A 27,934-nucleotide genomic window follows, 5' to 3' on the forward strand; every position below is an offset into this window, starting at 1 on the left:
CCTATCCATTTAGAAATGGTTTGCTTTGAAATAAACTTCCCCTCTGCCCCTGCAGCAAATCCCACCAGCAGCAGTTCAGATTTGCTTTGAGGTTTAGTCCTGTCCAAGTAAAATCTAAGTTGTCTGTGCACATCTAGAGTGCAGTATCCATACCCCTTTATTCTGTGGATTAGAAAAGAAGGTTGGCAAATGAATGGACTGATTAAGAGCCACACTGGACACCACCTTGGGAATGAAGGAGGGATTGGTCCTGAGGGACACCCTGTCTGAAAGAAAGATGATGAAAGGCTCCACTGCCATAAGGGCCTGTAGTTCAGATACTCTTCTTGCTGAAGTAACTGCTAAAAGGAAGGCTGTTTTCCAGGAAAGAAATTTTAACTCTGCACTTGCAGCTGGCTCAAAGGGAGGTAGAGTGAGGTTTTCCAATACAAAGTTAAGGTCCCAGGCTAGAGTTGGGACTCTTCTAGGTGGTCTTAAGTTTTTGGCCCCTCTGAGGAACTGCTTGAGCAGTGGATGAGAGAAGAGGGGTGATTCTAAGTTGTAATGAGCTGAAATGGCTGAGGCATTCATTTTGATGGAGGAAAAGGAGAGGTCCTTGTAAAGCATCTGAGTTAAGTACTGAACAATATGGGGTAAATTGGGCACTGCTGTGGCCATCCCTTGACTTTGGTTCTAGGCACAGAATCTTTTCAATTTTTCAGCATAAAATTTTCTAGTATTAGGCCTCCTTGCCTCCAAAATGACATCAGACACTTGTTTACTGAGGGATGGTAACGGAGAGATTAGGTAATTAGCCAGGCTGCCAGCTTCAGCGTTTGAAGGTAGGGGTGCAGAATCTGGCTCTCCTGCTGTGACAGCAGGGTTGGGGTCTGAGGCAGGTGCCATGGAGCCAGCAGTGAAACTCCGCAAGAGGGGGTACCCAGTGTTGGCGTGGCCAGTCAGGTGCAATCAGTATCATCCTTGTTTGTCCGGTTTGATCTTTAGTTGTACTTTGGAGAGGAGAGGCAGAGAAGGAAAGGCATAAATGGATAGATTTTTCCAGCTGAAGGACAGAGCATCCATTTTCCAAGCTTGTTTGTGGGGAGTCCTTGTGCAGAATTTGTCTAATTGGTATTTCTGGGGGGAGGCAAAAGTCTATATCTGGGCTCCATTTGTTTATCAACATGTTGAAAATCTTTGGTTGCAGTTTCCACTCGTGTGGGTCCATGAGATCTCTGCTGAGTTCATCTGCCAGCGTATTTAGTTTTTCTGGCAGGAATTGAGCCTGTAGATGCACTTGGTAGCTCAAGGCTGTGTTCCACAGAGCCATGGCTAGTCTGCAGAGGGGGTAAGAATGGGTACCCCCCTCTGCTTGCTTATGTACCACATAACAGCATTGTTGTCTGTTCTTACCATTAATTGTCCTGGAAGAATGTGGTCCTTGACGGCTGTCGGAGCATTCTGTACAGCTAACATCTCTTTTTGATTGATATGCAGGTGCATTTGGCTTGGGTTCTATTTGCCCTGAATGCATTTCCCTGCCAGGTGAGCCCCCCATGCATAGTCAGATGAGTCTGTTAGGGTTTGGGTGGCAGGGGTACAGTGAATGGTAGTCCCTTATTTTGGTGGCAGGCCTCTGCCCACCAAAGGAACTCTAACTGTAGGTAAGGTATGATAGGGTTCATTGCTTCTAGATCCTGAGAATGTTGATACCATAAGCTTTTTAGATACCATTGTAGTTTCTTCATATGCAGTCTTGAATATGGAATTAGAAGAATGCAGGAGGCCATGAACCCCAAGGCTTGCAATATTTGCCTTGCAGATAGCAAAGTTTTTTGTGGCCATTAGTCTGAAGTAAGTTGTGAAATGAATCTTTCTCTGGCATGAGGAAAGCCATCTGGGAAGTTGTGTTCAAGCTTGCTCCCAGGAATATAATGTTGACAGGGTACCAGATGTGATTTCTTTCCGTTTATAGTGCACACCAGACAAGTTAGCACCTTGTGTACAAATGCTAGATGATTCAGAAGTATGTCCTGGCTTTCTGCCTGAATTAGACAATCATCCAGATAAGGGTACATTTGAATATTTATTTGCCTGCAAAATGCAATGACTGGAGCTAGGCACTTTGTGAATACCCTGGACGCAGTAGATAAGCCAAAGTGCAGTGCAGAGAACTGATGGTGCATGTAGCCTGCTTTGAAATGTAGGTATCTTCTGCAAGATTGGGATGTGCAGGTAGGCTTCCTTTAAATCCAGTGTTGCTAACCAGGCATCTTTGCCTAGCATAGGAAGTAACTGGTGACGAGTTAGCATCTTTAATTTTGGAATCGCCAAAAATGTGTTTAATATAGAAAGGACCACTGCAACAACACCAGTCTTACCAACAAGGTAAAAAGAAAAGTCAGAAGTAGACCAAAAGCTCTGGGTAGAAATTTATTCAGCTCGGCAGCTCCAAATACTGTTCAAAAGCTTGAAGTTAAAAAACAAAACAAATCCACTGTCCTACGGACCACCTAAATCTCAAGCGCTTTCACCCGGGCTCTCCCAGGCTTTGTCAAGATAGATAGCATACAATTCTTCTTACTTTTATAGAACCATAATTAAGTATAATTACATTCTAATTGAAAGTGCAATTGTATAATTGACAACATCTCTCGTTCTTACTAGCTAGTCTCTTGAGATATAAAATAGTACAAATATAAATTACATTACATTTTGAACTATCATACTATAACAAAAAAAAATGTTTCCATCGTGTTTAAAATATTTTAAAATAATCCATTGACAATTAGATTGTATAATAACTTAAAAACAGTGTGTAAAATACTTTGTTAGCAAATATTAAAACCATCTACTTATTACTATGAGCATACTAAAAAACTAATGATGCTTGATAACTTATGTGACTTATTTTAATAATTAATAATAGGCACCTAGGAGCACACTTTTTTCTATAACTTAGCCCTCCTAAGCCTAAGAACACTACTTATACTAATCGTGTCATTTATCATTGTGTCATAGAAAAAAAGTGTGCTCCTAGGTGCCTATTATTAATTATTAAAATAAGTCACATAAGGTATCAAGCATCATTAGTTTTTTAGTATGCTCATAGTAATAAGTAGATGGTTTTAATATTTGCTAACAAAGTATTTTACACACTGTTTTTAAGTTATTATACAATCTAATTGTCAATGGATTATTTTAAAATGTTTTAAACACGATGGAAACATTTTTTTTTTGTCATAGTATGATAGTTCAAAATGTAATGTAATTTGTATTTGTACTATTTTATATCTCAAGAGACTAGCTAGTAAGAACGAGAGATGTTGTCAATTATACAATTGCACTTTCAATTAGAATGTAATTATACTTAATTATGGTTCTATAAAAGTAAGAAGAATTGTATGCTATCTATCTTGACAAAGCCTGGGAGAGCCCGGGTGAAAGCGCTTGAGATTTAGGTGGTCCGTAGGACAGTGGATTTGTTTTGTTTTTTAACTTCAAGCTTTTGAACAGTATTTGGAGCTGCAGAGCTGAATAAATTTCTACCCAGAGCTTTTGGTCTACTTCTGACTTTTCTTTTTAATATAGAAAGGTCCAAGATAAGACGCTATGAGTTGTCTTTTCTGGGTACCAGGAAAAAGTCTTGAGTAGAAACCTTGTCCCTTTTCCACTTCTAGTACAGTTTGAATAGCCTTTATGCTTAAGAGAGAGAGTACTTGCTTTTGAGCCTCTGCCCACTGATTTAGGGGTAGATCTGGCCAACCATTTGGGGTTTGTAACGTGTGAAAGTGAAATCTGTATCCTTGGGAAACTATATTTAAAACTCATTTGCCCTGGATAATGAGTTCCCAGTTTTTTGCCTGCAGAGCAATCTTTCCCCCTAAGGGAGCAGTCAGTTGAGAAGTGCTTAGAAGTTTTAAATTTAAGTCATTGGGACAGTTTACCATGGGGGGGGGGGGGAGTCTTACTACTCCCTGATTTGGATGTGGGAACCCCCCACTGCTTAGCCCTGTGCATACCCTGGGACTGAAGCCTGGGCATTCTGCTGGTTCTGGGTTTGGACTGGGAAGGCCTGGAAGAGGCAGGAAAAGACCAATTCTTAGAGGGCCAATGCCTACTAAATCTTGGAAGGCTGTACTTGTAGGAAATTGTTAACAGTTTGCATAGATTTAGCTTTTTCAGCCATCTTTTTAAGAACAACTTCTGCTTTGTTACCAAAAAGGCGGTCCTGATTTAAGGGAGCATCCAGCAATTTAGCTTCAACATGATCTGGCAAAGATTGCTCCTTAAGCCAAGCATGCCTTCTAAGTACAGACCCAGTGGCAGCAGCCCTGCAAGATGCCTCTAGTGAATCAAAACCACACTGCAAAGTATGCTTTCCAACCTGTTCAGCAGAATGCATTAAATCCTGTAAATCCCTATTTTCAGGACAATCAGAAATCATCATTTTCTGTTTAAGCAATCCAATAATATACTGCTGATACTTAAACATACAAAACTGGCAGTTTAAGGCCCTAATGGCCAAAGTTGCAGAAGTGTATACTTTCTTATCCCATATATCCACCGCCCTGCAGTCTCTATAAGAGGGGGTAGGATTTTTGGCAGTACTAGCCTTAATGCCCTTGTGTCCCTGTGAAATGGTCTCAGGATCCACAGTAGGATTTTTAAAAAGGAACTTGTGAGAGTCAGGAACACTGTAATAACTATCAGGTTTTCTGGGAGCAGGAGGTAGAGAGTCAGGGGCCAAGCTAGATTCAGAAGTGTCATAATCAACAATGAACAGGAGGGATAGCTAAAGGCCCGAGCTGGGGCAGTAGTAAGATATCCCTAAGCCTCTTTTTAGAATCAGAGTAATCCTGGCTTTCCCAGTAAAAGTGCTCCCTAAGCGTATGCAGGGTTTCACCAAGAGAGATATCATCTTGGGGGGGGGGCGCAGAGGGAATACTGTCTTCGGCATCAGAATCCTCACAGGTAGATAAGGGTAAATCCTAGTCATCAGAGGAAACAAATTTCAGAATCCTGGTCAGAAGTATCATAAGCAAATTCAGTCCTAGGTCTCTTAGAGGGGGAAGGTTGGCTTCCCCTGATTAAAGTAATAAGGTCTTCAGCCATTCTCATCTGTTTTTTAGGCACAGAGGCCTGACCATGCGGTCTGGGTGTCAGTTTTCTAGGCATAGTTCGAGTTTTAGGCTTTGAAGATGATGACGGCATTGGTTTAATATGCAAGTCAGTAGGCCTGAATACACCCTCAGAAGCTGGTGCCTGTACAGCATCTCCGGACCCATCCAAGGTAGAGACATCCGCAGGTTCCACAGTTGAAGCATCTCACGGCATACCAGACTCTGAATGGGTCTCAGTAGAGGTCTGCGAATCTGAAGTAGCGAGTATCAGGGGCTGCGAAAGCACCTGAGTACCGGCGAACTGGCGACTGACTTAAGAGAAGCGTCGTCATCAGATTTGGACCTAGGCAGCCTGTCTCTGTCTTTATCTTTGTGTGTTTTTGGAATGTCGGTAGTCGGATGGCTTACCGAAGACGTATGTGGATAACTGAACTGAGTACCAAAATATTTATAAGCATAAATATACAGACAACAAATAGTTCGTTGCTTAAGGCATAAAACTGACAGCGAGGTACGTCGTGGTCAGGGCCTAGGCAAGGAGTACAGTACGAATGAAAATCTTTGTGAGGTGTTTGATTTCCACAAGAAATACAATTAATGACTTTTACTGACATCGGTTTACAGCAAGAAAAAGTTTCCCCAACGGGGTACTTAACTTTAGTTGAAGACTACTTCTATCGGCTTTTCCCGGTTAGGGGTCGCCACAGCGGATCTGTCTGCTCATGATTGGCAGTGGAGTTTTACAGTGTCGAGTTGCCAGCCCGGCGCCCAACCTTCCACAGAAGACACACACATGCACACACTCACACCTAGGGCCAATTTACAGTGTTCAATCCACCTACTGCATGTCTTTGGGATGTGGGAGGAAACCCACGTGACCACAGGGAGGACATGCAGATTCCGCACAGAAGGCACCCTAGCCGACAATCGAAGACTACGGTTCTGAAACTCGAAAATGAAAACTTCAGGTGTCGGCCGGCACTTGCAAACTGCTTCGGGCACCACACAGCAAGAAAGACTGATGTAATGGCATCAGCTGCATGCTTTATACCCTCCAACTACCTGACGTCACGGAAGTTGAGACAGCAACTGACGCAGGACCCAAGACTTTGATAATCAGGCCGACTGAGGGCTACTGCAAGCAGATAATCCAAATGTGATAACTTCAACAGTGAAGCACGAAGAACATCTGCTTGTTTCCTCACTACTGCTTCACTATGTTGAGCACTCTCCAGCATGCTCTTTTGCTTCACTGTCCCAACGTGGATAAAGCAGCAACTTCTTGGTCTGTTTTACTCTGACAGCTTTTCAACTGCTGAAAGTCAGCCACTTGCTTTTGGTGACTTTCTTGAAGCCATGCACAACTAAAAACTTCTGTCAGTTAATGTTTATGGTAGTTTATATCATCTCAGTTTTCAGAAACCGTTTCAACTAGTTCTACTACCTGTTCTCTGTATTTAGCAACTGTACCAGCTGACTATTGCTTTGGCAAGTCTCCATTTTTAGTTAAACCCTGCTTGTTCTGGTATTACAGCATCAAAATTAATTTTTAACTTCTTAACCAATGCGCTTGTTTCACCTCTCAGCACAGTCATGGTTGGAAATGTAAATCACAGATAAAACTCTAGACTTTGCTTGTAAAGCTAGTACCTCTTGGAAGAGGTATCCTTTGGATTTCCTTCTGCTGCTGGTTGGTTGGCTGTGCGTTATCCAGCAACAATTGTAGAAAAGGCCTCTACTATAAGTTTCTGTAAGCCCGTGCTGGTTAACAAATTTCTAGCTTTAGAATCAAAATCTATTCTGCAGAATTATTTGTCACATCTTTCTTAGAATCTTTAGATCTAGAATCACCACCTCAAAGTTGAAACCTTACTTTGCACAACTGTAACATGACTGTAAAGTATTTATTTCAGCATATTAGGGCTATGATTGGAAAGCAGTAACAAAGCTAGGGTGGTGTGAAGGGAACAGCTGCTCCAAGAGCAAAGTGTCAATGGGACACGAGCCGGCGATCCCACCCACTCTTTATTAATAGTGTATACCAACTTTTAAACACCAGCATTATATTTGCAGTCAGAGCTGATCTAGCACTCCATGTGTGGTCCAACTGTCTACTAGAGTTTAAAAGAAAAAACTTTATTTTATTTTTAAAGAAAAATCTAAGCAATGGAATGCACTCAGTGTGCTACAAAGTACAAATATAGCAACAGCTCCCTGTCCCTCAGCTGAGGAGGGGGGTGATGAGTACAGCATAATAGTTAAGGTCTTAATCTTACAGACACAAAGTACAGGGTTTGAATGTGATCTCAAGTTACTCCCTATGCTTAAAACTGCCCTTCAAAACATTTAGTAATATGCAATTTATGGGTGAATACTAAGCTATCGATTTAGGGGAATCCCTGGTGGTCTAGTGGTTAGGATTCAGCCCTCTCACAGCTTTGGCCTGGGTTTGATTCACAGTCAGGGAAGCTTCACGATGTAGAAACAGGACCAGACTGTGGCTTTTTTTTTTTTTTTTTTTTTTTTTAAATTGCACCTGTCCTGAAGACAGGGTGGGGTGGGATGCAAAAGCAGGATTTAGTTGCTGGCTGGCTCCTGCATTTCAGGAATGCGAGCCAATCACCAGACCGCAGAATTTTTTTTTTTTTTTTTTTTAATCAGTGATGTTCAGGGGTGCCAGATCAGGGAGTGTACCCATGCACTGGATGAGCCACATACAATTCTGATGCAGAGCACTTTCATTCTGCTGAACCTAAAAACTCTCTGTAACCAGACTTAAACGGCCAGTACCACTTTCCTTTAGAAATCCATGGTGATGCATCATAGCAGAGCCCAATATCTTGCTTTACTTTCCATAAGTTTTATTTTCAGCACAGCCATTGTTCTGTATACAACGGGTCTATATTAGAAGCACAAAACAGCTTCTGAGCGAACACGTAAAGACAGACACATTAATCACACCGCATTTAAACAATTCGATGAATATGTTACAGGGCAAGGAGGTAGTCAATCAACTAGACAGAGTTGGTTTCCTTCGCTATTGTGCGATCTCGGAGTTGGCATATTTAGTGAAGCCCCCACCTGATAATGGTTTTTAAATTTTCTCTCCCCGAACGGCCATGTGAATATTTTCACTAGGAAAAATTTTGATTATGTGGCCATTCACTATTTACAGGTTTCGTGCATTGTTATCGACTTTTATGTAGTCACACATATGTGCTTTCGTTGTTCTGATATACACGACTTTACAACTACTTTTGCCACTCTGTTTTTTTTCAAGCACAAATAGTGTGCCATTTGACAATAAATTTCACCAGGCTTTTAGGTCCATCAGTTCACCAGTGCAAGCAATTTGTTTTTAGATAATTCACTATGTTTATATGGGTGCTCATCGTGTTTCACTGTTGCAGTCATTACTGTTGGGTTATATGCTGGCAGGCTACCCGCAGTTGGCCTGAATTCCAAAGTCCTGGTCCGGCGTCAGTTGCTGTCGCCTCTTCCCTGATGTCAGTGCGCCCAGGGGTATAAAAGATGCAGCCAACACCATTTTCTTCAGTCTTTCTTGCCGTGCGGTGCCCGAAGCAAAAGCAGTTCCCAAGTGCCAGTCGGCAGACTCCTGAGATTTTCAAATCCGACTTTCAGAACCGAAGTCTTCATTAAAGTTAAGTACCCCATTGGGGAAACTTTTTTCTTGCTCCAGACCGATGTCAGAAAAAGTTAACAATTGTATTTCTTGTGGGAAGCAAATACCTCATAAGGATTTGCCTTCTTACTGTATTCCTTGCCTAGGCCCTGACCACGACATTGCTATCAGCTTTGTGCTAGATTTAACCAACGCACTATTAAGCGTCGGTTCGATTTTGCATTTCATTACTTTGGCCGAAGATTTAACTATATAATGCCGTAGGAACAGCAGACGACCGGAGTTTACAAAAAACACAAGGACAAGGAAAAGGATAGGCATCCAGGGTCCAAAACCGACGAGGCCTCCGCTGGGCCAGTCGCCGGTTCTCAGTGAGGCGCTTTCGCAGCCCCTGAAGCCCGCTACCTCAGAGCCACAGACCGCTTCCGACTCCCACGTGGAGCCGGCTGGGCCTCTGGATACTCAAGGTATTGGACATTCAGAAACCATTCCCTCAGATGGGTCCGGTGCCGCTGAGCAGGCATCGGCTTCTGAGGGTGTCTTCAGACCTACACAGTTATTTGTTAAGCCAACTTCAGCTTCAAAGGCAAAGTCTAAAGCAGCTCTAAAGACAAAGAAACAAGTACAGCATTCTCCTACTCAGACTTCCATGCCTAAAAAACAGATGCTTAAAATGGCCAAAGACCCAATTACTTTGAACAGGTGTTCCCATCTCCCTCCTGACAAGAGGCCTAGGCAAGAGACAGAATACGATTCTTCTGATCAGGTTTCAATTTCCTCTGATTCCTCTTCTGAACAAGGATACTCTTCCTCCCTACGAGGATTCTGATGCTGAAGAATCCATTCCTTCAGCCTCTCCTCCTGAGGATTATTCTTTTGGGGAAACCCTGCATACCATGAGGGAGCATTTTCACTGGGAGAGCCAAGATTACTCAGAATCTAAGAAAAGGCTCAGAGACTTTCTTTTACTACTTCAGCACAGACCTCTTGCTATTCCACCTGTTCTAGACATTGTAGACTATTTATTTTCAGAGTCCGGCCCGTCTCCTGACTCTTTACCCCCTGGACCTGCTAAGCCAGACAGATACTACATGATCCCAGACTCTCATAAATTTTTATATAAAAACCCCGCTGCTGACCCAGAAACTACATCTCAGGGTCCCAAAGGGGTCAAGGCTTCCACTGCAAAAAACCCTGTCCCCTCTGATAGGGATTCTAGGGCACTGGACAGATGGGGGGGGGGGGGAGTTACACTTCTGCTACCTTGGCTGTAAGGGCTTTAAATTGTCAGTTTCATATGCTTAAATATCAGCAATACTTAATGTCACTGCTTAAACAGAAAATGTTGACACATTCTGAATGTTCTGATAATAAGGAAATGCAAGATTTATTGCATGCAGCTGAACAAGTGGGAAAGCATACTTTGCAATGTGGTTTTGATTCACTGGAGGCCTCTTGCAGGGCCGCTGTTACGGTTTGTCATTAGAAGGCATGCTTGGTTAAAGGAACAGAATCTGCCTGATCATGCTAAAGCAAAATTATTGGATGCTCCATTGCAGCATGATACTTTGTCTGGTGTTAAGGCAGAAGAGGTGTTGAAGAAAATGGGAGGATAAAGCAAAATCCATACAGACAGTCAAGGATTTCCTACAGGTACAGCCACCCAGACTTAGCAGGAACTGGCCTGCAAAGAACTGGTCATTTCTAGTGTCAGACAGGCCACAAAGAGGCAGATACAGACGCCTCAGAGGCAGATCTCAGCCCCAAGGCTCATACAGGCCTAAACAATGGGGTGCTTCTACCTCCAAAAGCGGAGAAGACAAAATCACAACCATACAGGAAACAGTCCCAATGAATTTCCTCTGCCAGATCCAAGCACTTATCTTTTGGCAGCCCCCTTAGCGGGAAAACTAGCACTTTTTTCACCAAATTGGCAAATGATTACCCAGGACAAATGGGTCTTGAACTTAGTGTCCCAGGGCTACAGGTTCCACTTTCACACCCTGCCAAGGGCAAAAGGTATGCCAGACCTGCCGCACAATCAATGGGCAGAGGCACAAAAGCAAATTACATCCCTCATGGACATGAGGGCTATTCAACAAGTACCATAATAGCAAGAGCAGGAGCAAGGATTTTACTAGAGACTTTTCTTAGTACCCAGAAAGGACAAAGCCTGGAGACCAACACTGGACCTGTCTATACTAAACACGTTTCTGGATGCTCCAAAATTCAAGATGTTGACTCTGCAGCAGCTACTGCCCATGCTGAGCAAGATGGCTTGGCTCGTAACTTTGGATCTAAAAGAGGCATACCTGCATGTCCTAGTCAGACAATCTTGCAGAAGATACCTCAGATTCATAGCTGGCTCAATGCACTACCAATTCTCTGCACTGCCCTTTGGCTTATCTACTGCGCCCAGGGTCTTCACAAAATGCCTGGCACCAGTAATTGCATTTTGCAGACAAAGAGGAATTCAAATATATTCTTACTTGGACGACTGCCTTGTTCTAGCAGAGAACAAAGACATTCTTCTAAGGCATCTGGCATTTGTAAAAATATTACTAATTTGCCTAGGGTACACAGTAAATGAAAAGAAATCAAAACTAGTACCATCTCAAGAGATAATATTCCTGGGTGCAAGCTTAAATGCAACTGCCCACATGGCTTATCTCACGCCAGACAAAGGCAACTGACATCTTACTTCAAAAAGTTGGCAACAAAGACCCAGTTATCTGCAAGGAAAATCCTGCAGGCCCTGGGCTTCATGGCATCCTGCATTCTGCTAATTCCACATGCCAGACTGCATATGAGGAAACTACAATGGTATCTAAAAAGTGTTTGGACTCAACATTGCCTCAGCCTGGAAACATTAATTACCCTCATTCCCTGCCTGCAAAAGGAATTTCGATGATGGGCAAAGGCCTGTCACCACAACAAGGGTCTGCCATTCACTTTACCCACAACCAGGCAGACAATAACAACGGATGTATCAGATTATGCCTGGGGGCCCACATGGCAGGAAAATGTATTCAGGGCACATGGCCCGCAAGCCAGATGCATCTTCATATCAATCAAAAAGAGATGCTAGCTGTTCAGAATGCCCTGACAGCTTTCAAGGATTTACTTCATCCAGGACAACTACTGATAAAGACGGACAATACTACAGTCATGTGGTACATAAACAGGCAGGGAGGCACACATTCCTACCCCCTCTGCAGACAAGCAATGACCTTGTGGGACACAGCATTGACTTATCAAGTTCACCTGCAAGTACAATTCCTGCCAGGAAAAATAAATACTCTGGCAGACGAACCAAGCAGAAAACTCATGGATCCCCACGAGTGGAAACTGGATCCACAAGTCTTCAGCATGATAACAAGGAAATGGGGATGCCCAGACATAGATCTATTTGCCTCCCCTCACAACTGCCAATTACAGAGATTTTGCACAAGGATTTATCACAAACAAGCATGGAAAGTGGATGCCCTATCCTTCAGCTGGAAAAACCTAACAGTATATGCCTTTCCTCCACTGCCTCTCCTTCCCAAGGTACTCCTACAGGTCAGACAAGAGAAGCCAAAAATTATACTGATTGCCCCAGACTGGCCACGCCAGCACTGGTACCCAATCCTAAAGAGCTTGTCTCAAGGTCCAGCATGGACATTGCCTCAAACTTCTCACTTACTGACCCAGCAAAACAACCAGATCCTGCACAGCCAACTCAGGATCCTAAATCTGGCAGCATGGCGGATAATGTAGCCATTCAGAACACTCCTCTTTCAAAAGCTGTTATGGATGTTATCTTGGAGGCCAGGAGGCCCAGTACCAGAAAATCTTATCCAGAAAAATGGAAGAGATTCTGTGCTTGGAACCAGGAACAAGGCATTGACTCGTATGTACCAAATATTCTTCAGATTTTACAATACCCAACGGAGATGCTCGACAAAGGCCTTTCCTTTTCATCAGTTAAAGATTCATGCCTCTGCCATTTCAGCCCTTTACAATACGGAACCACCCATCTTTTCTCATCCTTTAATAAGGCAGCACCTCAGAGGGGCCAAAAACATTAGGCCTCCAAGGAGAGCACCAATACCTGCATGGGACCTCAATTATGTCTTGGAAAAACTCACACTGCCTCCTTTTGAGCCAGCCTCAACAGCTGATATAAAATTCTTAACCTGGAAAACAGCTCTGCTCCTAGCAATAACCTCTGCAAGACGAGTCTCGGAGTTACAGGCACTCATGGCTGTGGAACCTTTTATTTTTCATCCAGACAGGGTTTCTCTGAGGACAAACCCTACATTTATGCCTAAGATGGTGTCCAGTGTGGCCCGCAACCAAACCATTCACTTGCCTACCTTTTATCCAAACCCACAGAACAAGGGTGAGAGACTTCTGCATTCTTTGGACAAGGCAGTTGTCCGAGTAGGGATATATTTGAATTCCTTTTTGTCTGAAAAATGCAATTACTGTTGCCAGGCATTTTGTGAAGACCCTGGGCGCAGTAGATAAGCCAAAGGGCAGTGCACAGAATTGGTAATGCATTTATCCAGCTATGAATCTGAGGTATCTTCTGCAAGATTGTCTGATTGGGATATGCAGGTATGCCTCTGAGGTCCAAAGTAACTAGCCAAGCCTTCTTACACAGCATGGGTAGAAGTTGCTGCAGTGTCAACATTTTGAATTTTGGAACGTCCAGGAAGGTATTTAGAGTAGACCGGTCCAGTACTGGTCTCCAAGCTTTGTCCTTTCTGGGTACCAAGAAAAGTCTCGAGTAAAATCCTTGTCCCTGCTCTTGCTGTGGTACTTTTTGAATAGCCCTCATGTCCATGAGAGCAGAAATTTGTTTTTATGCCTCTGCCCATTGATTGTGTGGCAGGTCTGGCATACCTTTTGGCCTTGGTAGGGTGTGAAAGTGAAACCTGTGACCCTGGGAAACAGTATTCAGTATCCATTTGTCCTGGGTGATCATTTGCCAATTTTGCGAGAAAAGTGCTAGTTTTCCCCCTAAGGGTGCTGCCAAAAGTGCTTGGCAGTGGTAGAGGAAAGTCATTGGGACGGTTTCCTATAAGGTTGTGATTTGTCTTCTCCGCCTTTGGGGGCTGAAGCACTCCATTGTTTAGGTCTGTATGAGCCTTGGGGCTGAGATCCACCTCTTGGCCGTCTGTATCTGCCTCTTTGTGGCCTGTCTGACACTGGAAAGGACCAATTTTTAGAAGGCCAGTTCTTGCTAAATCTGGGTGGCTGAACCTGTAAGAAATCCTTTACTGTCTGCATTGATTTTGCTTTATCCTCCATTTTCTTTAACACCTCTTCTGCCTAAACACCAAAGTATCATGCTGTAATGGAGCATCCAACAATTTTGCTTTAACATGATCAGGTAAACTTTGTTCTTTTAACCAAGCATGCCTTCGAATGACAGAACCTGTAACTGCGGCTCTGCAAGAAGCCTCTAATGAATCAAAACCACATTGCAAAGTATGCTTTTCCACTTGTTCAGCTGCATGCAATAAATCTTGCATTTCCTTATTTTCAGGACATTCTGAGCTTGTAAGCATTTTCTGTTTTAGCAAAGACATTAGGTATTTGTTGATATTTAAGCATGTGAAAATGGTAGTTTAAAGCCCTTACAGCTAAAGTAGCAGAGGTGTAAACCCCCCCCCCCATCTGTCCAGTGCTCTAGAATCCCTATCAGAGGGAACAGGTTTTTTTGCAGTGGAAGCCTTGACCCTTTGGGACCCTGTGAAATTGTTTCTGGGTCAGCAGCAGGGTTTTTATAAAGAAATTTATGAGAATCTGGGACCCTGTAGTACCTATCTGGCTTAACTGGTGCAGGGGGTAAAGAATCAGGAGACAAACTGGACTCAGAAAATACAACAATATCTAGTACAGGGGGAATAGCAAGGGGCCTGTGCTGAGGCAGTAAAAGAAAGTCTCTGAGCCTTTTCTTGGATTTTGAGTAATCCTGGCTCTCCCAATGGAAATGCTCCCTCATGGTGTGCAGGGTTTTCCCAAAGGAGTAATCCTAAGGAGGAGAAGCTGAAGGAATACATTCTTCAGCGTCTGAGTCCTCACAGGGAGGAATAGAATATCCCTGTTCTGAAGAGGAATCAGAGGAAATGGAAACCTGATCAGAGGAATCATATTCAGTATCTTGCCTAGGCCTCTCTTCAGGAGGGGGATGGGAAACCCTGATCAAAGTAATTAGCTCTTCGGCCATTTTGAGCATCTGTTTCTTTGGCATAAAAGTCTGTCCTGGAGAATGCTGTATTTGTTTCCTTGTCTTTAAAACTGCTTTAGACTTTGTCTTGGCTGCTGAAGTAGGCTTTATATAAAGTTGTGTAGGTCTGAAAACACCCTCAGAAGCCGATGCCTGCTCAGTGGCTCCGGACCCATCTGAGGGATTGATTTCCAAAGGGCCAATACCTTGAGTATCCCAGAGGCCGAGTTGTCTCCACGTGAGAGTCGGAGGTGGCCTGTGGCTCTGAGGTAGCGGGAGTCAGGGGCTGCGAAAGCGCCTCACTGTGTACCGGCGAACTGGCGACTGGCCTAGAAGAGGTTTTGTCTGTTTTGGACCTCGGATGCCCGTCTTTTTCTTTATCCTTGCGCTTTTTATGAATTCCGGTCGGTTGCTCCAACGGCATTATATAGTTAAACCTGCGGCCAAAGTAATGAAAAGCAAAATCGTGCCGATGCTTTATAGTGCGTTGGTTAAATCTAGCACAAAACCGAGCAACGTTGTGATCAGGGCCTAGGCAAGGAATACAGTAAGAATGAAATTCCTTATGAGATATTTGCTTCCCACAAGAAATACAATTGTTAACTTTTTCTGACATCGGTCTGGAGCAAGAAAAAAAGTTTCCCCAACAGGGCACTTAGCTTTATTGAAGACTTCGGATCTGAAATTCAATTAAGAAAATGTCAGGAGTCGGCAAACAGGTACTTGCAAACTGCTTTTGCTTCGGGCACCACGCAGCAAGAAAGACTGAAGAAAAAGGCGTCAGCTGCATCTTTTATACCCCTGTCGCACTGATGTCAGGGAAGAGGCAACAGCAACCAACGCCAGACCAGGACTTTGGAATTCATGCCGACTGCGAGTAGCCTGCCAGCAGGATAACCCACGTGTAATGACTGCAACAGTGAAACACGATTAACATCAGTGGTGAACCTTCCCAGGAGTGGCCGGCCTACACAAATTACCCCAAGAGCGCAGCGACGACTCATCCAAGAGGTCACAAAGGAACCCAGAACAACATCTAAAGAACTGCAGGCCTCACTTGCCTCAGTTAAGGTCAGTGTTCATGAATCAACCATAAGAAAGAGACTGGGCAAAAATGGCATGCATGACAGAGTTCCAAGGTGAAAACCACTGCTTACCAAAAAGAACATAAAGGCTAGTCTCACTTTTGTCAAAAAACATCTTGATATCTCCAAGATTTTTGGGAAAATATTCTGTGGAGTGACGAAACAAAAGTTGAACTTTTTGGGAGGTGTACGTCCCATTACATTTGGCGTAAAAGTAACAGCTTGGGAGGTCTGCGTCCCATTACATCTGGAGTAAAAGTAACAGCAGATTGATTTTAACAATTGGCTAAAATTTTGGTGTCATTCAAAGGGGATCCAGTGTCTGTCAGCCTGGGATGACATGCTCGACAAGCCACGTTGCTTCGCTAGGGACGGCTTTCACTTGTCACCCCTGGGCTTTCGGATATTGGCAAAGGCTCTTGCCACCCCCATAGTGCCTTTTTTAGGCAAGGCTCAAAAGTCAAACCCACCTCCATAGACAGCACAAGGAACAAGAAACTAAGGGTAATGCTGCTAAATGCCAGAAGTCTTAACCTCAAGATGCACTCGAAGCTCTCCTCAGTATGGAGAACATCAATATCTGTGCAGTGACAGAAACCTGGTTCAAGGCTCCAGAGAGCACCCCAGCACTACCAGGTTATACCTCATATCATGCTTTTCGGCCCCAAAACCCAGACCGAACCACAAAAGGAGGGGGAGTTTCCATATTTGTCAAGGATATCCACACCTCCAGGTTAGTGGCATTGCACGAAGTATCAGAGACCATCCATGTGCAACTGACAGTGGGCAAGACTGCTTTTCAGTTTATAGCATCCTACAGACCACCCTCTCAAAGTCAGGAATCCCATTCGGCTTTCCTGAAAACATTGGAGAACATGAAGATCTCTCCGAACACCATTATATTGGGCGACTTCAACTACCCAAACAGACTTGGAGCATTACTCAAGCCCCAGCACCTTAGCCCAAAGGTTCCTGGAATTTATAAACTTAAATGCTATGGAACAACTAGTCACCACTCCCACAAGAGGGGATAACATACTAGACCTGATCATTACCAACATGGGGACTCTATGCTCCATACCAGAAGTATATCCCTCATTGGTAAGATCAGACCATGAATTAATTTCACTGGATATCCACATCCCGGACCCCACCCCCAGCCCAGAAAACCACAGTGAAAAACTTCTCAAAAGCAAACTTCACACTTCTCAAGACCGAAGTGGAATCCTTCAAGACCCCAGGGCCAGTGGAAACTACGGCCCGAACTGCAGAATCCTATATAAACGCATTCTACGGACATCTCCAGGAATGCATGGATCATGCTATCCCAAACAAAATCAAGACCCAATCATCCAAAGGCAGGCGTCCAGTCTGGTGGACCCCAGCCATAAATAAACTGTACAACAGGAGGAGGAAGCTACTACATGATACAGCAAAATCCCTAAAAGGGAAGGCATCTCTGATCAGTACTAGCAAAAAATTACGATCCCTCAAAATCCTCCAAGGCCAGCTTCGAGAGAAAAATTGCACAGGACACTAAAGACAATCATAAGGCTTTTTTCAGTTATGTTAGGAACCTGGGATGCAACTCCCAGACTTGTTCTGAGTTGATTCTAAACGACAAAAAAATACACTGAACCCACAGACATCACCAATATCCTGGCAGACAGGTTCAGTGCAAACTCTCCCCCCCCCCCCCAAAAGAGCAAGTATCTATCCCGGCAGAGTGCAGCCTCCCAAACATCTCTGATGCTCAAGTGAAGGTCGCCCTCTCCAAAGCAAAAAACACTGCTTCCATGGGACCAGATGGCGTCCCAGGTTGCGTCCTACATGAACTCCAAGAAGAACTAATCCCTCAAGTAAAACTGCTGTACAATTTCAGCCTCACTACAGGATAGGTGCCCAAAGAATGGTGTACAGCAACAGTGGTCCCACTCCACAAAGGTGGCACCTCTACGGACACTGGAAACTATCGCCCCATAAGCCTGACTAGCCTAGTCTGCAAGGCTATGGAGAGGATCATCATGGAACTCAAACAAAGACACTGGGGACCTACAGACACTAGATCCTACCCAATTTGGCTTAGTCAAGGGCAGATCCTGCCTTTTGAACCTGGTCGACTTCTTCGAAACAGTCACCAAGGCCATAGATGAAGGGAAGGTAGTCCACACAGCCTATCTGTACCTCACAAAGGCATTTGACGCAATACCCCACTCGGGCATCATAGATAAGCTATCCAGCCTAAATATAAACCCATATGTCACAAGATGGGTCGCAAACTGGCTCAAAGATAGAACTCACAGAGTCAGAGTTGCTGGAGCCATGACAGACTCGAAACCGGTCACAAGTGGCGTCCCAAAGGTTCTGTCCTGGGACCTCTCTTGTTCGGTATTTACTTTTCTGAGGTACAGGCCAACGTGGGAGGACTATGGCTCATTAAGTTCGCAGATGACTGCAAACTGGGCGCCACAATCGACTCTCCAGCTGACACAAACATCCTTCAAAACGGTCTCACAGAGACGGATAACTGGTGCCAGAGCCATGGTCTAAAGCTAAATGCCAAAAAGTGCATAGTCATACCCTTTGGCAAAAACAATGTGCCCACAAATTACCACATAGGTGGTAACCCATTAAGTACAGAGAAAGTAATTAGGGATCTGGGGACCCAAGTTGATAGCAATCTCTCCTTTGACGACCACATTGCCAAAGCGGTTAGAAAGACCTTCTACAAAGCCCACCTCATCATGAAAGGATTCACATCTAGATCAAGAGAGGTAATCGTGCCCCTTTATTCATCCCTCATCAGGCCCATCTTAGAATACAATGCCCCCTTTGGGATGTACCTTACCAGACACCTGCAGCAATTAGAAAGACCCCAAACGTACCTCACCAGGAGGATCAAGGGACTCAAACAAATGCCATATGCTGCTCAGTTAAAAAAAACTCCAGCTCTACTCAGTTGCATACCGCCTACTTCGAGGCGATCTATGCCTGACATATAAAGCTATGTCCAACCCAGAATTAATGGACATGCTCCACCTCAGTAAATCTAAATCCCTTAGAGCCATGCGCTCGAGGGACTTGAACCTCAGCACAGAAATAAATAGAACATGCTGGAGGGACAGATTCATAACCCAGAGGCTCCCTTCGCTCTGGAATAGAGTTCCAATTCATGTTAGGCAGAGCGCCTCACTGACTCTCTTCAAGAAGAATCTTGATGAGTGGATGGGGGATTATAGGTTTGTCCCGGGGAGTACTTCCATGTCACTATTAGGCAGAGACACAGTAAACTAAACTTTAAAAAGGGCACAGTATACTCAAATCAAGGGGTGGTGTAAGCCAAACACAATCGGGCTAGGCTTATAAATGCCCCAGGGCAGATAGGTTCATAGGTTCATACTAGGCTATGTCAGAAAGAGAACATCATGCAAACAGTCAAACATGGTGGTGGTAGTGTGACTGTCTGGGGCTGCTTTGTTTGCTTCTGGATCTGGACTTGCTGTGATTGATGGAAACCTGAATTCTGCTCTTTACCAAAAATCCTAAAGGAGAATGTCCGACCATCAGTTCATGACCACATGCTGAAGCACACTTGGGTTCTGCAGCAGGGCAATGATCCAAAACACACCAGCAAGTCCACCTCTGAATGGCTTAAAAAAAACAAAATGAAGGTTTTGGAGTGGCCTAGTCAAAGTTCAGACTTGAATCCAATTGAGATGCTGTGGCATGACCTTACAAAGGCAGTTCATGCTCAGAAATCCTCCAATATGGCTGAATTAAAACAATTCTGCAAAGAAGAAAGGGCCAAAATTCCTTAACAGCGATGTGAAAGACTCATTGCCAGTTCTCACAAATGCTTAATTGCAGTTGTTGCTGCAAGAGGTGGCACAACCAGTTATTAGGTTTAGGGAGCAATTACTTTTTAACATAGGACCATGTAGGTTTGGATAGATTTTTCCTTAATAAATAAAACCATCACTTAAAAACTGCATTTTGTGTTTACTTAGGTTATCTTTGTCTAATATTTACATTTGTTTGATGATATGAAACATTTAAGTGTGACAAACATGCAAAAAAAAAATAAATAAGGAAGGGGGCAAATACTTTTTCATTGCACTGTATGTAAATGTTCAGTTCGCTATAAAATTCTTTTGATGCCTTTATTTTCAAACTGTGCCCTACAATTCTGAACTGTTTGTCTTACAGTCCCATTTACAACTCATCAGCAAAAGCAACTCTGAAAAACACCTTTGCGAACTATTCACTGATATCTGGAACTGACTGTTAATACTACCAAATCATATGTCATGCTTTTGGTTAGTAAAAACTAGCAGTCACATAATTTCTGATCCTACTGGTAATATCATTCCTTTCACTAAATTACACAAGTCCTTAAGTCATCTTAAGTGACACCATTTCCTTTCAATACCATGCAGACTCCATTTTGGTAAAGGTTTCCACTCAACTAAAAGTTGTCCATAGCCAAGGCATAAATGTTTTACCTCTAGCTGCACCCTTGTCAGGACACACTTCCTTCATCCAAACTAAAGGGAAAAAAAATTCTACGATTTATTCATCTGGCTAGCCCTCCACTGTAACACTATATCCAAAGCCAAACGGCTCCCCATCTCTAGATCAGCCTACCTGCAAGACACGGAAACACTTTATAATCTCAAAATACTGAAATGTCGAATTTCAGTATCTCGAGACTATAAAGTCGAAGTTTGAAAATAGCGAAAGTGCATAATCACGAATTCGAATATCTCAAATTTGCGGTTATGGGATTGTATGTGGATGGTGTGCGGTGCCGTGTGTGGATTTAGGTGTTGTGTCAGGTGAGTTGAGTGTTTTATAAGGGTTTTGGGTGGGAGTTTGGGTGTATGCGAGTGTGCTGATGTGTGTGATGTGTATGTGAGGTACTGTAGAATGTGTGTGTGTGTGTGTGGGTTTGCTTGTGTTTACTGTTTATGCAATCGCATAGTTAGTATATACAAGAAGGGGGGGTGTGGGGGTGCAGGGGTCTTGTCCCCCTACTTATTTGTGTTGTAGGTTTGTGGATGTGTGTTTTGTTTATATTGTGATATGGGTGTTGTGGTACATATGTGGTCTGGTGTCTGCTGTGTTTTAGGTGTTGTTTCTTTCATATACTGAATGACTGATACTGTCCTCCTCTTGCCAACAGACGTATTATTCACAAATTCGTCTATAAACTACATTTCTGCAGGCCAAGTTAATAAGACCTGCCTTTTCCTTGCTATTTGTGAGAAATCCTTCAATCTAGTCCGTTGCATGGCACAGTCCTTCAACAATGACTTCATCCTTGACCTTAAATAATTAAAAAAAAAAACAACTGAAGCAACATCTTATAAACGCACGTGTTTTAAAGACAATGGTTACAACATGTATCACTTGTGTTAATTTGTGTAAAAACATCATCTTATAAATGCAAGTGTTTTAAAGACAATGGTTACGATGTGTATCGCTTGTGTTAATTTGTGTAAAAATTCCCTGATACTCTGTTATATATGCTGTTGTAAATATCTTTCCATCTTACTTTACAAAATAACTTGGACTACATTACCCAATATGCTTTTTTGGGTTTCTCCTCAGATATTTTGCTACTAATTATGTCCCAGTGCTGATTGTTACACATTAGCATGCTTTGTAATTCTTTTTAACAAACTGCAAACCTGAAGTGTAAGCTCTGTACTACACATACTGGATTGTTCTCATAACATCTTACAGAACACATACAAATTTGTGTTTCCATGTTAAAGAACTCGAAAATATTGAACTGCTAACTTTTCTTTTATGAACTTGTACTGAATTGTTACATATTGTTTAACTGTGTTACTATATGGCCTATGAAGATACTAAAATGGTACGATTCCAGCCCTCAACAGCAGTTAAACTTAAAATACATAAAAAAAAAAAGCATGGTTTATTTTGTGGATCATTCCACGCAATGCACTGTTTCTAGACTCAAAAATGCCACGTTTTCCAGCTTCTTTCAAAGCCCTTTTTCAGTGCCAGTTAGTAGTGTCCCCCAACACACAATTTTTTTTTTTTTTTTTTTTTTTTTTTTTTTTTAACTCTTGTGTTAAAAAAACAGCAAAGTTCGCTCGCTTTCACAGAATTTTTTTTTTCCAGGTGTCTTGCATGTTGCAAGATTTACTGGATTTTATGACAGAAAAATTATTACTGATTCACTTCTAAAAAGGACCATTTCCCACTGTTTCAGCACAAAATATCCAAACATGCGTCAGCTACTTTAAACCTTTAAGTTATCCCTTTAGCTCTTACTACACCACCACTAGATATTCTAGGTATAGACACACATATATATGTGTGCAATAAGGCATTGGGGGAGCACATAACACAGACACAGTGCTGCACGAGCTTAAAGGCCAACCACCTTACAATCCCTGGGTGTGCAGCAATATCTGTACCATGCTCCCCAAGTGCTGTACTGCATCGGTAAAATGGTCATCTGTACTTTTCTTCTCCAGTTTGAATTTTACAACTACTAGCTTTGGTGAATTATATGCTTTGTAGTGTATCCTCATAAAATAATTTCTGTGCCCATTTTAACTTACAGATTTTTGAGCAGTTTTCAACTCTAATGGAATTTTGGTATAACACTTTAACAAAAGTTATTTTAAGGAGACTTCAGCCAAACTGCTGTAGAATTAAATTTTAAAAGTCATACTGCAGCTGTGTTTATAAGCTCCATTTTGAATCATAATTGCAGAAATTCTGTGTCATTTTTTCGGTGGTGCTGGCCCACATATAAGCTTTAAAAACAGACTCAAAGCCTTGGTAGAGTTATCGACATTTGCTGAGAATAATCTTAAACAGCATTTTAATTTGTGTTTTAATGGCTTTCTTGCACAGCAGTTGAGCTTACAGTTTTGGTTTCCCCTGTCAATTTCTGACCTTTGTTTGTTACACTTCTTAAAATATTTTTGGCTTTTTGTTAACAGTATGTGGTAGTCGACTGCAAAGTATTTTACTGCATGTCAGATCTAGAACTAAAAGAAAGGACTGCCACTGATGAGGGTTCTGTGACAGAATCATGGTCTTGATAGCCTGAAAACTGACATATTACACTTTGGGGGTTTGTGTAATAGTTAAGGTCCATCTGAATAGCTAGATTTCCTTGTCTATTTTAAATACACATACTCCCCAACACACACATTATATATATATATATATATATATATATATATATAAAAACACAGATCTGTGCCAATCTGTACTCTCTTTAACTTGTACTTTGGTGCACTCATTACTACCATAGCTTAGTGTGTCTTGTCTTGTTACTGCAGAATGTATAATCTGCCCCAAATGTATACCCAGAAAGAAAGTTGCTAGTTCAGTGTGAGATACTACTGCATCAAAGATATACAACTACACAGGAATTCAAAGGAGAAATCTTGACAATTCAGCAGAAAAAATGGCCATCATACACAGTCATGAAACTACCTTCTCCAAATGGACATGTGGACAGTATAACAGAAAGGCATACACACACCTCCTTAATTGCCTGTAAAAGAATATGCAGTAGAAAATTCATCTTTGTATGGGAAATGACAGAAATTGTATCACACAAAATAAAGACTTACCAATACAGTTCTTCAGCAGAGGATCTATAGGTTGTGGATGATCTGAAATTGTAAACTTTACTGCAGTAACCACGGAGCTGCGTGCATATGAAGAACCTGAAGATGAAAGTAGGAGTGTTTATTTGAGAGTAAAAACACAATGATCTCATCTACTGCAGCAGCCTCTAAGTAGCACAATCCTATTACTAACTTTCAGAGAATTCGCATATAGAGGACTACATTTTAAATTTAAGACTGAGACCTAAGGCAGTCATCATAACATTAATGAAAGCTATTACAGCAGGTTTGCATATCAAACTATTGATGGTTCGCAAAGCTAACATAGCATATTAGTTAAACAAGTAAATAAATTTGCTGGTAATAACCCCACGTAATAAATGGTGAAGTCAACGTGTAGTTAGAAGCACAAACAGTTTGGTTTTACGTTTCACGTTTGTTCAGTAGTCACTGACAACGAATGTTCATTAATAGATAGTACAAACACTAAAGATTCCAGTCTATTCAGACCATAAAATGCTTGTAACAGTTCAGTAAGCTATAAATCACATAAAGGCATAAAAATTCCCGTCTGTTCAGACCATTAATGCCATTAGTTCCGCAATAATGATCTGAACAGACAGGAATTTTTATGCCTTTATGTGATTTATAGCTTACTGAACTGTTACAAGCATTTTATGGTCTGAATAGACTGGAATCTTTAGGGTTTGTACTATCTATTAATGAACATTCGTTGTCAGTGACTACTGAACAAACGTGAAACGTAAAACCAAACTGTTTGTGCTTCTAACTACACGTTGACTTCACCATTTATTACGTGGGGTTATTACCAGCAAATTTATTTACTTGTTTAACTAATTCTGGCTTATGGTGTGCTGGTAATTTATAGCGTCTTCATAGCAGAGTACAGTTTTGTACCTACCATAAATGTAGATGTTCGAAGATCCACATTGCTGCAGTCCTTACATATGGGTAGTCCGCTGTCCTCGATCGGCCCGAATACCAAAGTATTAGGCTGACGTCGGTCAAGGCGCTTAAAACTGACATCAGGACGTCAGGGTACAAAAGCGCATGACCGACGTCATATCCTCAGTCTTTTCTTGCCCCAGATGTCAGAAGGCCCTAAAAAGAAAGGCCAAAGCCAAAAAACAGCAAAAAACAACCAACCCCCCGTGCACTAACCATATTTACAATATTTACAACCCAAACCACACAACCACCTCCAACTACAGAGGGGAAGGAGGGAGGGTAAATTGGACTGCAGCAATGTGGATCTTCGAACATCTACATTTATGGTAGGTACAAAACTGTACTATGTTCTTCATCTCACATTGCTGCAGTCCTTACATATGGGTAGAATCCCAAAGCAGAGGTAAGGGAGGATGGCAAAACTATAAAGCATTAGGAGCTGCCAAAATGCCCTGTAAAATTGCAGTGGCAAATCCAGCCCTAGATTTAGAGTAAAGTGGAAGCTGGTAATGCTTAGAGAAAGTATGCACTGAACTCCAAGTAGCTGCCTCCAAAATATCTTTAGTATCCACCCCCCTTAAAAAAGCTGTAGAAGTGGCAGTAGCTCTAGTGGAATGAGGCCTAATCCCAGCTGGAATCTCTTTACCATGATGGGAATAACAGAAAGCAATACAAAAACCAATCCACTTAGAAATAGTTTGTTTTGAAACAGGTTTACCCTGAGAACCCAAAGCAAAGGAAACAAACAACTGCTGAGACTGCCTGAACCCTTTAGTTCTGCTCAAATAATATCGCAACTGTGTATATCCAAAGTGTGCAAAATCTTCTCCCCTTTATTTTGGGGGTTTGCATAAAAAGTAGGCAAATGAATAGTTTGGTTTAAAGCCACACTAGAAACCACTTTAGGCATAAAGGAAGGGTTAGTACGCAAAGACACCCTATCCTTGTGGAAAATTAAGAAAGGCTCAACCGCCATAAGGGCCTGTAATTCAGAAACCCTTCTCACAGAGGTAATGGCCAACAAAAAAGCAGTCTTCCATGATAAATATTTCAACTCGGCAGTCGCTGCAGGCTCAAAAGGTTGTAGAGTGAGTTTCTCCAACACAAAATTGAGATCCCAAGCAGGAGTAGGAGCTCTACGTGGGGGTCTTATATTCTTTGCCCCTCTAAGGAATTGCTTAAACAAAGGATGAGAAAATAATGGTGGGTCACAGTCATAATGAGCAGAAATTGCTGCCGCATGAACCTTTATAGAGGAGAAGGACAAACCTTTGTCCAATAACTCAGTAAGGTATTGAAGAGCAACACTTAAATTAGGTTTAGAAACATCAAAGTCCTTTGCTGTACTCCAAATTAAAAATCTCCTCCATTTATCTCATGTAAACTTTCCTTGTACTAGGCCTTCTGGCCTCCAAAATAACATTCAAAACTTGTTGTGGAAGCTGAGACCCTCCAGGGTCTAAAACAGAATATGCCAGGCTGTTAGATGCAGAGAGTGAAGTTTGACATTGAGTAAATGACTGTTCTCCTGAGACAGCAGGTGTGGAATCGAAGGTAAAGGCCATGGAGGCTCCTGCCAGACTTCTCAGTAATGGGTACCAGTGCTGTCGAGGCCAATCCGGAGCTATTAAAATCATGGTTGGCTTGTCCTGTCTGACCTTCAGGAGTACCTTTGGGAGGAGAGGCAGAGGTGGAAAGGCATACACGTGAAGATTGCTCCAATTGAATGAGAGAGCATCCACTTTCCAAGCTGTGGGATGAAACCTTTTTGTGCAAAACTTTGGCAGCTGGTAATTTAGTGGAGAAGCGAACAGATCTATGTCTGGAGTTCCCCATAACACTGTCAATTTTTGAAATACATGAGGATCCAATTTCCACTCGTGGGGATCCATAATTTGTCTGCTCAACACATCTGCTAAGGAGTTCTGTGCTCCTGGCAGAAACCTTGCCTGAAGATTTAGCTGTAAACTGAGAGCAGTCTCCCACAAAATCATTGCTTGTCTACATAGAGGGTATGAATGCGTCCCCCCTTGCTTGTTGATGTACCACATGACAGTCGTGTTGTCTGTTTGAATCAACACCTGCCCTGGAAGAAGTAAATCCTTGAAAGCTATCAATGCAAATTGGACTGCTAACATCTCCTTCAAGTTGATATGTAAATGCTGAAGTCTGGCAGGCCACGTGTCTTGTACCCATTTTCCATTTAGATGAGCTCCCCAAGCTTTGTCTGAGGCATCTGTCGTTAGAATCTGACTCGCCTCTGGTCGGGTCACAGAGAGTCCCTTGTTTAGGTGACATTCCTGAGCCCACCACAAAAATTCCTTTTGAATGCAAGGTATTATCTGAATGACAGTGTCCATATCTTGGCAGTGTTGCGCCCATACATTTTTGAGATACCATTGTAGCTTCCTCATATGCAGTTTGGCATTGGGAAGTACCAGAATACAAGATGCCATGAACCCCAAGGCTTGAAGGACTGTCCTTGCAGTCAGCCTGGACTGACGAGACAATTGATGGAAGTAAAGAGAAAGATTCTTTTGTTTGTCCGGGGTCCAAAAGGCCATCTGGGATGTTGTATTCAGTCTCACACCCAGAAAGCACATGTCCTGAGAGGGTAATAGACTGGACTTTATTTCGCTCACAGAATACCCTAGGCATCTTAACACTGCCATCACATACTGTAAATGATGAAGAAGTTCGTCCTTTCCTTGAGCCAGAATCAGGCAATCGTCCAAATAAGGATAGATTTGTATTCCTCTTAGCCTGAAGAAAGCTACCACTGGAGCCAGAACCTTTGTGAACACTCTGGGCGCAGTAGATAAGCCAAAGGGCAATGCAGAGAACTGATAATGAAAAATCCCAGCCCGAAAACGCAGATACTTCCTGCAACTGGGCCTGATAGGAACATGAAGGTAAGCCTCCTTGAGATCCAGAGTCACCATCCAGTGATCTTTGCCCAGCAGAGGTAAAAGCTGTTGTAACGTCAACATTTTGAACTTGGGAATGACCAGATATGTGTTGAGGATAGATAAATCCAAAATTGGTCGCCACGTGTTCCCTTTCTTTGGCACTAGAAACAGGCGAGAATAAAATCCTAGGCCCACTTCTGGCAGAGGGACCGGTTGTATAGCTCCTATTTGAAGTAGTAGAGAAATCTGCTTGTGAGCCTCTAGTCTTTGCTGAGGAGGAACGTCTGGCATGCCTTTGAAAGGAGGTAAGGTATGGAAATAAAACTTGTAACCTTGGTGTATGATATCCAATACCCATTTGTCTTGGGTAATTAAAATCCAATT

The 27,934-nt window shown here is 42.6% G+C and overlaps 1 protein-coding gene across 1 annotated transcript in view; it reads right to left on the bottom strand.

Moving 5' to 3' along the window:
- The window catches only part of CAND1 (cullin associated and neddylation dissociated 1), a 2,253,229-nt gene that overhangs the window by 975,792 nt on the left and 1,249,503 nt on the right, over positions 1–27,934 (bottom strand). The window contains exon 11 of the mRNA XM_044088050.1: positions 23,676–23,771. Coding sequence (XP_043943985.1) covers positions 23,676–23,771 — 96 coding nt within the window. The remainder of the gene's footprint in view (positions 1–23,675; positions 23,772–27,934) is intronic.

Source organism: Protopterus annectens, chromosome 11.part0, assembly GCF_019279795.1.
Source record: "Protopterus annectens isolate FY-2018-M chromosome 11.part0, PAN1.0, whole genome shotgun sequence".
Taxonomy (NCBI): Eukaryota; Metazoa; Chordata; order Ceratodontiformes; family Protopteridae; genus Protopterus; species Protopterus annectens.